Below are 16,841 nucleotides of genomic sequence, written 5' to 3'. Positions count from 1 at the left end.
ATAATACCTGGCGCGACCGCTAGAGGTCTTCAAAAACACGTTTAAAATAATCAGCCCACTAACAGAAGATTAATTCATTTTCTATTCCGTTTATTCCCTTTCGGGATCACGGGGCTGCCGGAGCCTATCCCGGCCACTGGCAGGCGAAGGCAGGTGACACCCTGGACAGGTCACCAGACTAACAGAAGATTTAAAAACAAATTCATAAAACACCATGACTTTGACTTAAAACAGAACTGCTTTTGTGCAGGCGGTGGACGCACATTTTTTGTGAACTCGGTCTGCATTTGTGACTGTGCTTTGAGCCTTAGCAGGAAATCTGGGCTTTCTGTAGTTCTTAACATGAACAGCATCGACATTTGAGCACTTAGCACTGCTGTTTTCTCCTCTTTAGTCTGACTGCTGTCACCTAACTTCTTCAGATTGCCTAGCTTTTATGATGGCAGTGTCCAGGGTTAGTCTGTCATCCAACTGTAGCTTTTTAAACAGGGCTATGTTTCTCATGCCAACCACTAACCTGTCACAGATCACTTATCTGTCCATGGTCACAGTGTTCGGCTAACCCGGAAAGCGTCATGATGAAGGAATCCACAGTTTATTCCGGCTGTTGCACATGCCGATTTAACTTGGCTCTGTCATAAATTACGTTCTTCTTGGGCACAAAGAAAGAGTCGAGGCCGGCTTTTACCGATGCATATTGTTTCTTTTTCTCCGCCATTAACTTTAGCCCTCTCAGCACATCTTCTGCTTCATTCCCCATGCAGTAAACCAACGTGTTTACCTGGTTTTAATCAGACATCACAGGTTGCTTGCGATCTGAAATTGTCTAATCCAAAAATATAATCCAAAACTATTCTTGTGGTTTTGTGAAGTCAAAAAACTAGAGTGTGTATGGTAAACGTAGCAGTTGGGATAGCTGAAGTGCTGCAATTTACTCCTCTGACATCCTGCGTTTTTGCCGTGCTCCGCTGGTCTTTTTTTTTCTATCAGTCTAACTGCGTCCTACTTCTGACACCATGTCGAGTTTTTGCTTTTAAATAAGGCTGTGGGACGGGACGTGCTTAAGACTGGACCTTATGGAATATACAGAAACAATACAACACAGTGTGTAACTCCCACTGCTGCTCCACATAGTGGGCCCGCCCCTCATGATGTCCCCTTGTCTAGGGTTCAAACCCCAACATGTACAGTATAATACCACATTGACCTCATCCAAACCTGACAAAGCAGACTAAACAAAAAAATCAATGCTTAGCTTTAACAAATGACTAGATAGAAGCAAAAATCATAAATGCTACTGTGCAGGGTCACAAATCTCATATTCTCTTACACAAAATGACTCTTCAGAAAACCCATATGGGCGGAGCCATGCACTGACATAGATGTCAAAGCAGCACTCATGTTCAGAACCTCCTAAGCTTGTGAGACAATACCATTAGCTCACAGTACATGAATTTAAGGTTAAAGTAAAAAAACAGAAAACCTATTTTTGTTTAATTTAACAAAATCAGCTACTGTATTCATTTTAAACAACCACAGTGCTTTCTATGCAGCTATTCAGCTTAAATAAAACTCAACTTTTGATAGCATAAATTTCTCTCAAATTTTAAATAATCCAGAGTGTTCAGATGTATGAGGTTAATGAACAAAGGTTTAATATGTTTGAATTCTTCACTGTATCAAGAATTGCTCTCTTGTGCTAAAAGCATATTCTATTCATAAGAACATTATTGTAGTTTAAAATAAAAAACAGTGGCAATTTTCATTGTGTGGTCACAATGGCAACAAAACAAGGAAAAATAATCTTTTAGAAAACTGTTTTTTTTTTTTTAAATGAGACGTTGAAACACAGACCTGCAGAACTTGAATGATTATGTTTTTCTTGAAAGCAATCCTGATTCATGGAACAAACTTGCAAGACAACATTAAAAAAAAAAAAACTTTTAAAAAGAAACGACAGTGGAATCCAAAGAAAAACACAAGTCTGAATTTAGAGCCTTGTGGTGTAACCTGGAGAAGACAACAGTGATTGTCTCCTCTTCACACAGAATCATCATCCTCGTCTTCTGGTTGGTCTGGTCTCGTATTTGTTGGAAATCTCAGGTTAGATCTCCAAACTCCTGCAACAAACACAAGTGCAGCCTGTAGTTTTGACACCACTATTGCATAGTTAGAACTGAAAATACTTGAAAAGGTAAATGTGTGTTTACTGACGGTAAAACCAAGCTGAGACCAAAAGAGGGATGAAGATGAAGAAGGAGAATCGCAGAGTGTTTCCAATGAAAATGTGCAGAGAATTTTCCTGTTGAACCTGTGACTATCAACAAACAAACCAACAAAAACAGAGTCAGCAGGGAAATAATGACCCCCACACCAAAATTTACGGTAACTTTAATTACTGATGTCATGTAATACCTGAACCAGAGCTACCACCACGTCTGGGTTGTTGCTGTCTGTGACATCACTTCCTGTTGGTACCATGACGTCACCTATAGATAAATAAATTACTTATACTGAAATAGATTACTTAAATCCTGGATGCAGTTTAGTGAAGGGGGGTTTCACAGGCCCACACACTCACAATTTAGAGTTATCAATTAACTTAGTAATCATGTGCTTGGACTCTGGAAGGAAGCTGGAGAAAAGCAATACATGCCCAGAAAAAACTCCATACAGAAAGGGTCCCAGGTGAGATTTGAACCAGGGCCTTGTCACTTTGGGCAAGAGCTAGAGCGGCTAACCACTCCACAACTGTTCAACCCTGTTAATCCTAAATAAGTTATAATACAGAAACTACAAAGTTGTTCTCCTTTCATACCAAAATGTTGTTGAGAAACACAGGACATTTCTTTTTTCGGATTATTTCTCTCTATGTAAACAGAAGTTTAGCTATAACGTATTTTAAATTATTAACAAACAATCAAATTTTTACTTTGAATTATTCTTGACAGCTCTTCGGCGTCCTGAGTCATTGTCTTCCTGATGGTGTTTTGGAGAACATCCATCTTGTTCCGCTCTAATCCAGAACTGGTTTCTTCTGATTGTCCTCTTGGATTGGCAGGTGTGAAAGCTCACCTGAGCTTTGGCTTGGACCAAACAAGAGGACTCTTAACGAGGGTCTTTGTTTTCTTGCAACAAAGTGTGACTCACTTCAATGAGAATGAAGACAGACCAAAGAAAGTAGGAGAACTGAAGCTGCTGGTAGCTCAAGGGGGTTTGTTCTGCTTCAGCCGTTGGTTCTCACGTGTGAAAGTAGACCTCACATGAGAACGGCTATTTATCAGCATCTCGCACTAACTGAGTCCACAGGTCTTTTTTGGAGTAAAACCTTCCCACAGACTGATATCCTCTTATTCTGAAAACATTACTTCTCACCAGTATTTCAATCTAGAAACACTTGTTCTGAACACCAAACTGATAAGATTCCGCTTTGACCACATTTCCGTCTGAGGAAACACCTGTGGCAACATGAACTGAAATTGGTTCTGAATGTCTTTAAACAACAACAAACATTACATTACATTACAAAATTACAACTGTGATTCTGTAAAATCATCTCGGAGACAGAACTGGGATTTGCCTCAGTATGCAGAAACATCCCTGAAGCTTTTCTGGAGCTTCACTTGAACCAGAACTAGAACCAGAACCTTCCAGAGTGACAGAAGGAACTGTTTTTAACATGAAGGTCTGATTATTTCGTATACATTTGTAAGTAGGAGGAACTACAACATAAAGAATGGATGGAGGTTGGAAAATGTTGTTTGTTTTAACGTGGTATCTTCCAGAGGTTCACACACTATTAACTGTCAAAACCTTATCTGCTTACTTCAAGTTTTTAAACCCTAATGACTGAATCATAAAACGACTGTAAGTTCTAATTTCACCTCCAGCAGTTTCTTTATGTGTATTTCCCTTGAAGTCAAAGGAGTATTCTGCTGGGATAGTACTCACTCTTCGTGGTGTGTCCTGCACCTGAGTTCTCCTCGTCTTCATCGGTTGGGTGCTGAGAAATTAAAGTTGGAGCTGCAGGAGGAGCAGCCTTTAAGAAAATGAAGACATTCAAGAACAAAAGCTACAAACTGAACTTGACGTGGTCGGAGACACCACATTCATCTCTTCATATGTAGAAAATAACAGAACATTTCATTAGGAGACAAAGCCAGGGACCTGTGAAAACATGGAATCAAACCTACGTCTTCTGATGATGAGGAGGTGCACGATCGACACCTGGTCATTGAAGAGGCCTGGAAGATGAACTCTGCAGTGATAGAAACCAGCGTCTGCTGGTCGAGAGGAGAAAATGTAAAGAGAAGAGGAGGAGGACATGGAGTACCTGCAGAGGAGGAAGAGGAGGAATGTTGCTTTAAAAAACAGACTATGTGGGGTCCAGATGTCAGCAGAAGACTCCCTGTTTCTGTATGCTTTTTTAAATATTTGGATCTGAAGGGGAGTTAAGAACAAGATCTAAACATGAGTGCCATTGATATAGAAGGAGGATTAGGCTTTATCACTTTCATAACTCTTTGTATTGCTAAAAAAACTATTTTAATAAATTGGAAAAACAAGAAAAATATAAATATAAGTCAACACAGAAATCTGCTGCTTGATCATATCAGCTTGGAAATAATGACAGGCCAAAGTTCAAGTAACTTTGAAAGAATTCGGTCTCTCTGGTCTCCCATAGCTAACTCCATGACTTAGGGGGTGGGGAGGCCTGGTCGTCGCTGCTCCTTGCCCTTCTGCCGTGGTTCGGGGTGGGGGTTGGGGCCTCCGGTGCCTGGCGGGGGGTGGTGGGGGCTCCGTTGGTCGGGGGGTTGGGTGCCTGGGTGGAGTGGGCTGGGGCGCTGCGTGGTCCTCTGGGCTTGGGTGTGGGGGTGCGTGGTGGGGGGGTGGAGTGGTGGTCTGGCTTGGCTTGGGGGGTTGGTCCCTTTGCCTGTTCTGGGGGGGTTGGCGGGGGGCCCTGCTCGGGGGGGGGGAGGCAGCGGCGCTGGATGGGCTGCCCATCTACGGCTGGGATCGGCCCTTCCCTGGCTCTGGGACGGGACGGGACAACCCTCTTGGGGCCCCCGGTCGCTCTGGGTGACATCCGCTTTGGCTGCGGGGTCTCGGGTGGGGTGGGGTGGGATGGGGGGCTTGTCGGCCCTGTCCTGATGGGGGAGGGGGGGCCACTATTGGTACGGGACGGGGGGGGGGTTGACGGGTCGGGGTCTCCGCTGAGGCAATCGGCGGTTGCCCCGCCCAGTTGGCTGCCTCGGTCCCATCGAGGCCTGACCAGAGCTCTTCTATGGCCGGCGTTTGGGGGTGGAGGCCTGGGCTTGCTCCGGGGGGGCGCTTTCTGGCTCCTCTCTCTCTGTGTGGGGTGGGTGGTGCTGGGCCTGGGGTGTTGGCGCCCCCGGGGGTGGGACCCCTGGGCTGGGTGGGCCTGGCCCCTTTGCTGGGGGGCAGCAAACTACCTGGGGGGCAGCTGTTTGACTACCAGCTGTCCCCAACTTACCCCCTTCCTCATATAACCTCATATTAGGGTGAGGGGGTGGGGGGTTTAGCCTGCGATGCGCCTTGGGGGGTGGCTACTTGGCAGTGGCCCCCCTCCTATTGTTGCCGTATGGAGTGGGTCCCCCCTCTTTCGGTTTTATTTGCACCTTAGACATGTAGGGCCCTTGGTAGGGGGGTGCTTGGACATCACTGCCAGCAAGCAGCAGATGTCCTCCTAACACCCTCCTGCCAATTTTAACCGCACCTTAAACATTTAGGGCCCCTTGGTGGGGAGGGTGAGGAGACATCACTATGAGTAATCAGGAGATGTCCCCTTAGTGCCCTACCCGCCAATTTTAACTGCACCCCCCTTAGTACACACACCCCTTCCCCCTCAATATATACATTCCAACATAAACACACACACATGCAAACACACCTTCTCAAACACACATACACGCACACACATTTTACATTTTGCAAGGAAGATGAGACCTAGGACTATCTGTCCCCTACCCCTTCCCTGGTGGGGGGTACAGGCCCCTTGGCAACGGCGGCCGTGTCCACTGGGTGCCGGCTTCCTGGGCCCGGCGGTGCTCTCTCCGCTTGGGGGGGGTCACATTACACCTGAGCCGGGGGTGTTCGTGTCCCTGGGGGGTGGGTTCTGGTCCTTGCCCCTAAACGCTGGGCCCCGCCAAATTTCCAACTGTGGCCGAGCCTGGTCGGGCAATATTTACAACACCCCTTGTGGGCGCCCTTTTTTCCCCGGGGTACCCCCCTCCTGGGCGGGGGCGGCCCTGCCTAGCTCCTCCCTGGACCAACCGTGGGCTGGGTGGGTGGCTGCCTGGAGTGCGGAGCAGGTCTCCCTTGGGGGGTCCTGGCTCGTACCTGGGGTTGGGGCGGGGGGATGCCCGGAACTCCTGGGTTGTAATGGGTGCTCGTCTGGGGCTGTGGGCGTCCTTCTCCGCTGTGGCCCTGCATTGGGCTCTCCCAGCACGGCGGGGGGGGGGGCTGCTCTCCTGGTTGGGCGCTCTCTTTCCCCCCATGCCTCCCTGCTCTCTGGCTTTGGGGGCCTCGCGGCAGTCCTGCTGGCCCTGGCCTGGGTGGCGGGCTTGGTCGCCCGGGGGGCGGTTGTTCCCTGCCTGCTGCCGTGTGGCGTTGGGGGGATTCCGGCTGCCTCTGCTGCTGCGGCGGAGGTCTTGGGGTGGGGATGGCTGGGCACTCTCCTTCCTTCTTTTCACATTCCACCATCCATTTTAGAAAAACATAAACACTCACCTGAGCACAGGAGTTAGCTCACCCCTGGACTAACAGTTTGCATGATTGAATGAATGAAATATTTCACACTAGTTGGTTTTAAGGCAAAAGTATGCGTGTGTGAACACTATCTGTTTTGTGTACATGTCGACATGTGGGCATTTTTTGCAGCTAGCAGGTGTGTTGATAACATTTGAGTGTGTGTGTGGACAGGCCCCGCCCTTTTTGTACTACATTTGAACCTTACCGTAATGATAAGCAACCAGTAAACTTGTTGCTTTATGCTGCTTCATGGTCTTATCCCCCCTCCCCTCCTATTATCACCCTCCTACCCCTCTCTCTAACGTCCCTCTCTCTTCTTCCCTTCTTTCCTTTTCCGTCCGGTCCAACACCCAAGATTTTCAAACATGGTTGAAATTAATAAAGTTTGGCCTCAATTACTAAAGTGGTTTATTCAGACATACCTTTGGTTTGTATGAAGATTAATAACCCCTGTTGTTAAAGTAAAATATGCCCAACACAAGAGGCCCTCAGTTCTCATCTGCCTGCCCAGCTGTTGGACAGGACAAGTAAAAAAAAAAAAAAAAAGAACAAGATCTAAAAATGAACTAAAAAACACAACTCTTTTTTTATCTTTCAAACATGAATGTGAAAGCAACAAAGTATGTGAAAGCAAACTAAAAGATGTGAAAATAAATATTACTACTGCATGAGTTGTCTGACTGAAATATTTACACTCCACAGATCTGCTGGATGTTTTCCTGAGCTATTCATTATTTCTGCATCTTTTGGAACAGAAGAACTGTTGATGTTTTATATAACCTGTCTTGTGAATGTGAATCTGCACGGTATTGGAATTTTAAAAGGAGCAGCTTGCTGACTCGGTCAGAAATCTGTTATTAGTTTTGTTTTTTGATCATATAATTTTTAGCACATGTTTAAAAGGTCCGATTTGATCAAGGAAGTAATCAGATTACTCCAACTCATTACAGTTTCGTGGTCATGTGATCAGTGTTACCTTTTTGAACGTCTGTAAGTCACGTGGTTTCCAGTCCCGCTGATAACTGCGTTGTGGCAGCTGAAGATTGAGGGCTCGCCCCTCCCCCAGCACACCTCCACCCCGACCTGCTGTGCCGCCCTACAGCGGCAGGGCAGCGTGACGTCCCCCCCGGCCACGCCCACAACAGTCTCAGTGGCCGTCGCCGAAACGCGGGCTGTTGCTGAACACAGGCAGACATGTGGGATGTCATTCCTCTGGCGTCCACAAGGTGATGCTGTTGTCAAGCTCAGAGCAGAGTGTTGACGGCGGGACACCAGAGAGAAGCTCATTAGGTCTTCACTTTGAAACCTGATCACCTGTTCCTGTAACAATGCATCTCTGATATCTTCAGAGTTTTTGCTAGAACATTTTTTGGTTTCAATTCATGAAGTTACCTATAGATCGTTGGCGTGAGTCATATGAGAAAATGTCCAAATCTGTACATGTAACACAGTGGAGAATAAGGTGGTCTGACTGTACTGGGGGAATTGACAGGACAGGAGTCCATCATTTAACTGATCAAAGAGAATCTTTAAAGACCAATTCTGATTAAAGTGTAGTTTTTGAAATGTTCTTGTGCAGTTTTCTGATGATAGAAGACATATATAAAGAAAATTACCCTTAAAGTTGCATTTTTGAGTATTTTTTCTTTATTCGAATTGCTGTGAATCAGGAGCAGACTGGTTTATGTTGGTTTGTCACATCCACTCTCTTCAGGGATTGATGCTGAAAACGTCTCACTTTAAAACATGACGTTTCATGTAAATGACATCAGTTTTAGAGAATCCTGTTCTACTGGGGCAGAGCCAACTGAACCGGGCTCTGGACCGCCTCTGCTGGACTGAGCTAAAACAGTAAACCCTCTGGGCTTTGGGGTTGAGTCCTCTAGTAATGTGAGTTCATTCTGAAGTCACAGTTCCTCCAAAAGCTGAATGTAAACATCTGCAAAGCATCTACAAAGCATGTTTGACCGGTGCTCTGACTGCAAAAGCAACTAAATGTGTTTAACAGCATGTTCTTGAAAAGAAAACACAGCAGGGAACTAGAAGACATAGCAAACTTTGCAACTATAGTTTCTGATGCTCCTGAGCTGAAATTCTGCTTGAGTAAAGCTTCTGAGGAGCTTCATATCACAGCCACTGGTTTGACTGGTTACAGTGGTTGGATTGGAGGCCATGTTATCTGAAATGCATGCTGCTGCACGTCTGTTTTAGTGAATCTGAAGCTGAGGCCTCGTGTCACTGTCAGTTAGACTTCAATGAAAAAATAAGCAAAATTCATTTACTCATCCTGGAAATAATGTCAGGAAGGTTTCCCCGTTGTCCAATGATTTAAGAAAGCCTTTTAAATTAACGAATGAACGTCCAAAATGAATCATACACTGAGGTCATCTGGCTTGAAACATCTTTGAACTGCTCGTTACCTTAAAATCAAACTATTACAAGAAAAACATGATCCATAAATGTAAATAAAATCAAATTCAACACAAGTTCTAAATGAACATGATGTAAACATGGATCCTAAAATGGGCTTTTATCTTGGCAACTTATTTTCAATACAACTTTTAAAAACGATCTCAATTTTCAAATGTTCTTAAACTTATTGTCCCTTCCTTTCTGATGGTCCAAAGGTCACCGTGTTGTGATCCAGGTTCAGACTCACCGAAGAGGAGGCCGGTCCAGACGGCATGAAGAAGCAGCAGCATGTTGTTCTGCAGACAGACAGACAGACAGACAGGACGAATCACAAGGACCAGTCATCTTTCACACTTCCTTATTCCATTCACTGCAATATTTATAGACTCAGACTGATGTTACCCAACAGAGCTGAGACCTGGAAAACACACAACCACCTCCAACAATCAGAAACAACCCTGCTCAGAAATGCAAAAACCTTCACATAAAGAGTGTGTGAGAGTCATCTGTTTGAGACAAACCAGAAACAAATCTTCTCAAAAAAGATAAAAAAAGAACTACAGTAGAAACAACAACTGACTTTGTGTTTTTTAGGCAGGTTTGTTCTATTTTTGGCAAAACAAGTCTACTAAGACGCTGCAAATTTGGTTTAATTGGGCACAAATATACATGTTTGTGTTGGTCCAAATGTATAAATCTATGAGCAGTTCTTCCTACTTCCTACGACAGTCATCTGTCCGTGCTCAACACAGGATTGCAGAAATTAATACATAACCCTACATAACCCTGGGAAATATTGAATGATCTATTCAATTTCTGTAACTTATCTTGATTTGGATTTTGGGCTGACAGAGTAAGAAAGGCCCCCAAAGCCACAGAGCTCCCACCAACTCCTTCAGGCCAGCCAAGAAACACAGTCCCTCTGGCCTCCACTCAGTGGGACAAACCCCCAAACCTTCAGCAGGGAGGCCCCCTTCAGCCAGTTTATCTTCATGTGGCTGGGCCCCCCCAGGTGACTCAGCCTCTCACCCTATATCTGAGGAAGGAACATGTGGAACCATGTGTTTGCATTGAGAGAGCTGTGGAGTGATCCTTTGTGCTGAGGCTGAGCACATGCGAGATGCAACAGTTGGGCAGAAAGTCCCTTTAACAAACTATAACCTTCAACAGAGCTGGACTCAGTTAAGGGCGGTGCTGAACAGGACGTTAGTCCCACATGGGAGGAGCCTGAGAGCTGAAGGTTATCCTCCACCTTCAGTTCAGGAAATCCTAGCAATACTGCAGACTGAGACAAAGACCTTTATTTAGAAAATATGATACTGTGAGTTTGGACATTTAAAGTTTAATTTAAAAGACAAGAAAACTGGAGAAGGATGATCTGCACATACACCCAGTGACCAAACCTGGAGCTAGAGACCCACAGGGGAGTCATGTGACCTGAAAAGTGTGATCAGAACTTGAAAGACATTTTCCACGATAGACAACACATCTCTAAGAAGGATTATCTTTAATCCATGAATGACGGCTTTTATCTTCGTCTCTAATCTCAGCCTGAGCAAAAACATGGACTGCTGCCCGCATCATCCCAACTGTGTGTGAGATCTGGACTCCCTGTGTTTATGGACTCACATGACAGCTGAGCCGCACAAACAAACAAAGCAGCTATTAGTCCACTGATTTGTTTGGAGAAAAACAACAAACGTCCCCAAAATGCAAAGAAGACGGAAGTTCAGTGAAATCAGCAGACTATCTGGATTATTACAGAAACACAACAGCTGGGCACAACAAACACACAAAAGGAGGTCACAAACATCTGTGAACTTTCACAGGAAACATTTTTCAGTGCTCAGCATCTGAGATGAGTTTATGAACACATTCAATGACACGACAGACCCAGTTTGGAGGCTTTACGCTAATCTTGCTAATTCAAATAGAAAGTCCAAGGCAAGCACATGAATGTAAATGTGGAGGAACAGTGAGAATCATGTTCACATGAGTTATGGAGTGATGATGGAGTATAGAGTGAAGGGGCGGAAACCCAAAGTTCCTAGTACTATTGTATTAGTATTCTTATTGGAAATGCTCCAAAGTTTCACTTTTGTATTGGAAATTGAAGACTTTCCTTTACCGTACTTAAATGTGAGTGTGCATTCTAAAAAAACAAATTAGTGGAAACTTAAGGCTGCAAACTTTTCACAAAACAGCAGTGTTGAGTCTTTGTTTCTGCAGACTAACCAGCTTATACAAAGTACTAAAAAAAAAAGGTCAAAACTGCACTTCTTTTTCCCTATTTTTCTGTTTTAATCACTCTTTCTTGCATTTCCTCTTTCTTTGTACGGTCCAGCAGCAGATAGAAGCGGAGAGCCTCCTAGTTTGGACAGATTTGAGTTTGACAGTTGAGGTTCTGTTGTGTACTTCTTGTATACTTTTATAAACTCTTTCCGCCTAACTGCGTGTGCTTTTTTTCAAACGTTATGCAGTTTTAAAAATAAAAAATAGCTAAAGAGGCAACATGACTAAGATGACAACAGTGAAGTACAGGGACTTTCAAATATTTAATTAGAAACTTTGAGCTTCTTTGTGTTTAGATGTGTGTAGGCATGTGTGTGTGGTACGTACTTCATAAAGGAAGAAAGTAGTGTTACAGTTAATAGCAGGGGAAATCCAGTTAGTCCAGAGGACCAGCTTTAAGGTAGAACATCCTCTTAAAAAAATTCTAAAACCGCCACAGCTGTGGAACCAAACAGAGGACCCAGAATGCTTCTTAAAGGATGTATAACCTTTAACCCAGAAGCTTTAGCTCCAGTGTTGATGTTCTTTGAAGATGGATAGATAGATAGATATAAACTTTAATAATCTCCCAAGGGAGAAATTCAGGTAAATGAATTTACCTCTTTTCCGCTATAACTTTTTAACTGGTTAATTAAATTCCAACAGATAGTGAAGCGGAGAAAAGCAGTTTTGCACTGATATGCAACACAAGCTCTGGAATTCAAGGGTTAAAGAACTTTTCAGGTCAGGATAAAGGTTATTTGTAGAAAATAATGCTCCAAAATTATAAAAGACCGATATGCAATTGTGCGCATGTCAAAAGGTAAACCAGGTGATCTTTGACCAGTCAGGAACTTGGATTTGGCATTGACATATGGATAGCGTCCTTTTCAAAATACAGAAGTGAAGCTTTGGCACAATTTCAAAAGGTAGATCTACCTCACTTCTTCTTGTGTCACTCTACACGCCACTCATCAAATAAGCCCTCATTTTAAATCAGTAGTTAAATTCCCCGCCTTCTTTTCTCAGCCAATCAGAATCATATTTCTGTTTTAAATTTATGGACGTTTTTCTCTCCACATTTCAGATGGTTTTGCCAGCCTTCCACCGCCCAGTTCCCCACCTGGACCAATACTATGTCATGGACTGGCCTTTACCACCATCAGTGCCTAGGCTCTGGGGTTTATCCATCTCTGTTCCAAGCTTTTCCCACTAGGATGAAGACATCATCGGCCCAGAGTCTAACCGCCAAAAGACTATGGACTATTTTATGCACATTTTTGTATCAAAAATTTTAAAAAATCTTTATCATTCGCATTCCTAAGATCTCTCCTTATTGAGGTACCAACCATTTGAAAATTGAGCAGAAAAGACAAACGAATAACTGCAGTTTGTGCCTTGGTTGTAATTCTATGACACAAAGTCTTTCACATATATAGGAATGGATCTTTGAAAGAAAAAGCCTGGAAGGACATTCATCTGATTTGCACCACATTTTGCATCAAGCGTCTACCAGCTGTAAGTACATGCACTAGTATCGGGTAGCGACAGTCCAGTGTGAACACCGTATTCAAATGCCTGTTTACATGCCTGGTGTGTAAGTACCATAACAGCGACATACCTGCAGCATCTGTAAACACCTACTTAGTGTTCCTAATGTTCTGAATAAGACATTTTTTTTTTCAGATGGTCTGCATGTAAAAAAATGGCAGTTGAGAGAATTTTTTAGGAAAAGTATCAAACAGGATCGAGTTTTGAGAGTTTGGACCTGGTCTATTCAGCAGAATCTAAAGAAAGTTGACCTCAATGAATACAAAACAGAAAAATTCACATAGACACAATGACAAAAAGGGATGTGCGTTTGTGTGACATCGTCCTGCTTTATGAAACTGCTTAAAGCGGCTTCAACCGACTGACTGAATACTAAACTGCAATCAAATTCAATTTGCGCTGCAGAACATCATGTAGCTGCTGAGCATCAACAACAAGGACAAACCGCCTGCTGGGAGAAGAAGCAGGGAGGGAGGAGTGGGATAGGATGGATGGAGGTCAGAAACTCGTTAACCTGGCAGAGATGAAAGAAATGTGGTCCACCTTCATTTGGTTTCTCATCGATGTCATAACACTGGCTGTTGCTGTGGCGACCTCGTTGGCCTGACAGGAAGCGGCTCATTTCTAAATGTTTGTGTCTTTTAACGCTTTGCTGGAGACGACAGCTCAGTGTTCACGTTTGACCTGGACTAACACAAAGATGGGAAACCGCTGGAGGTCCAGATCCAAAACCAAACACATCAGGCAGAAACTCAGACTGCTGCCGTTCTTTCTAAAAGTGGATGAAGAGCGTTACTTCTGAGATACTTTGACCAGTAGAAGAGTTTTTGCTGACTGCAGTGGTTTCTGTTGGACGTCTTGCTTTGTTTCCACTTTGCTTCATGTCAGTGTTGCTTCAGCGTTCGGTTTAACTGGGATTGAAGATGATTAGAGAGGCTAAAGCTATATTCTTGGATCTTGATCAGTGCACACATGAACGTTCTTCACTGCCAAATGCGGGTTTCGTCAAACATGCTCTCAAGCATAGAAAAAAAGGTCAAAAACCCCTTCAAATACATCAGTGTTGGTTCATACGGAGAAGCTTCAGTTTTGGAAAATCAGCAGATGGTTTAAAGAAAATATCTGAGGAAGTCAGTTTCAGGTTAATTATTGTCTGCGAGCGATGCTGCAGATCTAATCATCCTCATTCATCCTCAGCATGTCTGTCTTCACTTTGTTGGATCCATTGACTTCAGTCAGCTGGAGGCAAATATGAAACTGATCGAATGAGGCGAGAAGAGGAGGATAAAGAGGAATCCTTTTCAAATCTGGCATTTCCATAGCAACAGGCTTAAAGGTGCACATAGGCTTATCATTAGACCCATGTCCCTCAAAGGGCTGTGATGTCAAGAAAATATAACAACAAAGGACACATCACTCCTCTTTGTGTTACATTAAAATGATGTGAAAACGTTTTCTGTGGATGACGGCTAAAAACAGATGCATAGCAAAAAACAATGATAATACTTAAGGAATAGCATTGTGATTTTAGTGTTGTTCAAAGTAGTCATAGAGACTACAAAGAATATGTTGCTCCTGACATTAAAAATGTTAAAAAAAAATACTTTAAGAAATATCACCTGAATATTTTTGAGTGTTTTAGTGAAGGTTTGTTATATCTAAACTCTAATTTCAAAGACAAAAATTAACTGTTTGAAGAAAATGCTCACCAGGAGGATCTGGTGTATTTTATCTGGGCTTGGGACACAGACTTGGCCCCCCTTGTAATAATAATAATAAGAAGAAGAATGGATTAGATTTATCTTTGCTTTTCCAGATGTTCAAAGTTCTTCCAATGTGTCCATTATTCATTCATACTTGGTGATGGTAACTACTGATGTAGCCTCAGCTGCCCTGGGGCAGACTGACAGAGGCGTGGCTGCCAGTTAGCGCCTACGGTCCCTCTGACCATCACTGGGACATTCATACACATTCACACACCAGTGGAGCTGCACTGGAGGCAGAGAGGGTGAATTGTCTTGCTCAAGGACACAACGACAGTTGACCGGGGGGAGCGGGGTTCTGTTTCCCTTTAATTCTACTTCCTGTCTTATTTTGAAGGTTTCTTCCTGCCTGTCTTTGTGTGAGTTTGAATTCCCTTGTCCCATTCTGCCCTGATCGTTTGCAGCGGTGTCCCGTCAGTCTGTTAGTATACATGTGTCTTATCTCTGCCTTTCTCCTGTGCTGGTCCATACTGTCTACTATCCTGTTTCTCTGTGTACCCTGGCAGTTGGTTTTCTAGTTTCCCTGCTAGGCAGTGCCTTCTGTTATATTAATAATCCCAGGTTTTTGGGAACACCTTGCCTCCCCACTCTGCATTTGGATCCTTCACCAACCCCATGGCAATTCTTGAAATACCTTTTATAAAAACCTGGTTTATATTGTTAGAAAGTTTGGCTTCCTGGGAGAGGAAAATGAGAATTTGTGTGTTTGCATTTAAAGCCGTATTAGGACCATTTCTACAGTAATGATGGATGTTAAGATGATATCAGCCTTAATGAGAACTTTTGACCCATCCTAATGCAGAGAATGCAGTTTCTGTGATCCTGTTTGGGATCAGGAATGAGGCATTAAGACGGATCAGGAAAAGGTCAGAGTGAGACACTTCTTGAAAAGGAAGTATATAAACTGTTCTAATGGAAATAACTGCACCATCGTATCGATGTGTGATCCATATCTATGCTTAAAAAATAAAAACTAGTCATCACATCTGCAGCGCTACAGTGAGAGCACACTCACTGTTGTAGGTGGTTTCATTCTCCGGATGTGGTGGGAGAGTTATTTTCTGCAACTCAAGTTCGTCTTGTAAAATATTTCTTCTCGTCTTCATTTGGGTTCTGTCAGTTTGTTTATTTTACAGTTTGTAATGATAAGGAGTCATCATGGGATTTCACACAGAAGTGCAGTAGAAGGCCTTCACCTGAGATAAACACAGGAAATGTTTATTACAAAACCTTTTTTTATTATGGTGTTTTTTTTCAAGAGTTTGATTAAATTAAAGAAAATTAAAGTGTAATTATATTCAACAAAACGTTATTAAAGAGGTCCTGTGTCAGGCTGGCGACCTGCCTGGAGTGTGTCCAGTCTTCACCCAACAGTAGCTGGGATGGCTATAGCAACCCATGGACCCCGAAAGCATTTCAGCAGGTTATAAGACGGATGGATGGATTTTTTTATTAGTTTGAGAAGCACAGTGTTACTTGTTTTTTTGTGGGGGAGGATACGTTCTAAAAATAACCCACGATAGGTGAGATATATAAATGTATATATGTGACAGACTGACGACCTGTGACCTGCCTTTGCCCAACAGTAGATGGGACAGGCTCCAGCAACCCTGTGACCTCAAAAGAGATAAAGAGGCTTGTGAAATTTGATGGATGATGGATGAATGCATGGATTGACTGTTAATGTCTGCAGTTTGAAAGCAGGAAGAGGGAGAATGAAGTGGTAGAAAATGGCTGTGATTGGCATAAAAATTGCTGCTGACAAGTGAGTCAACCAATCAAAGCTGACATGATTTGATCTACATGGGCACTCATGTAAAACCCCTAAGATCGTTCAAATGTAGCAATAAAGGATGTGAAAGAAAAGCAATGTAAAGCAATGACATTTCAGTTTCTCAGCAGGACTGAGTCTCCTTCAGATTTGAAATGCTTCAGTAATTTCTGAGCGGCTGGATGGATGATTTTAGGTAATTGATCAGGTGAAACTCATCTGGACATTTATTGGAAAATAACTTTCTCGCAAAATGAACAATTGCTCCACTTGCCAGTCTGTGTGCAGTAAAGCATTAACCC

At 43.4% G+C, this 16,841-nt stretch overlaps 1 protein-coding gene across 2 annotated transcripts; it reads right to left on the bottom strand.

The window, feature by feature from the left end:
- Nucleotides 1–1,633: 1,633 nt before the first annotated feature.
- On the bottom strand, nucleotides 1,634–10,134 carry LOC111948646 (hepatitis A virus cellular receptor 1 homolog). Of its 2 annotated transcripts, none has more exons than XM_023962552.2 (7): nucleotides 9,431–10,134; nucleotides 7,748–7,949; nucleotides 4,194–4,333; nucleotides 3,952–4,023; nucleotides 2,416–2,489; nucleotides 2,215–2,311; nucleotides 1,634–2,120 (listed from the first exon to the last, which is right to left on the bottom strand). In XM_023962552.2, exons 1-7 carry the CDS (start codon nucleotides 9,471–9,473, stop codon nucleotides 2,041–2,043), a joined length of 708 nt encoding a protein of 235 aa, XP_023818320.1. In that variant the 5' UTR covers nucleotides 9,474–10,134; the 3' UTR covers nucleotides 1,634–2,040. The 2 variants fall into 2 exon arrangements, with proteins under 2 accessions (XP_023818320.1, XP_023818319.1); XM_023962551.2 differs by having other exon boundaries at nucleotides 2,215–2,317; nucleotides 9,431–10,123.
- Nucleotides 10,135–16,841: the final 6,707 nt, after the last annotated feature.

Source organism: Oryzias latipes, chromosome 14, assembly GCF_053564925.1.
Source record: "Oryzias latipes strain Hd-rR chromosome 14, Olatipes_Hd-rR_3.1".
Classification (NCBI taxonomy): Eukaryota; Metazoa; Chordata; class Actinopteri; order Beloniformes; family Adrianichthyidae; genus Oryzias; species Oryzias latipes.
Note: the sequence above shows the minus strand (reverse complement) of the source record. Positions and strands in the feature narration are given on the sequence as shown.

Bases quoted from the DNA above. Each gene is read 5' to 3' on its own strand.
- LOC111948646 (XM_023962551.2), bottom strand. From the start codon at position 9,473: ATGCTGCTGCTTCTTCATGCCGTCTGGACCGGCCTCCTCTTCG. The intron at 4,334-7,747 runs GTAACACTGATC...CCTCCTCTGCAG, and splicing joins ACTTACAGACGTTCAAAAAG to GTACTCCATGTCCTCCTCCT. The intron at 4,024-4,193 runs GTAGGTTTGATT...CTCCTCCTGCAG, and splicing joins CCTCCTCATCATCAGAAGAC to CTCCAACTTTAATTTCTCAG.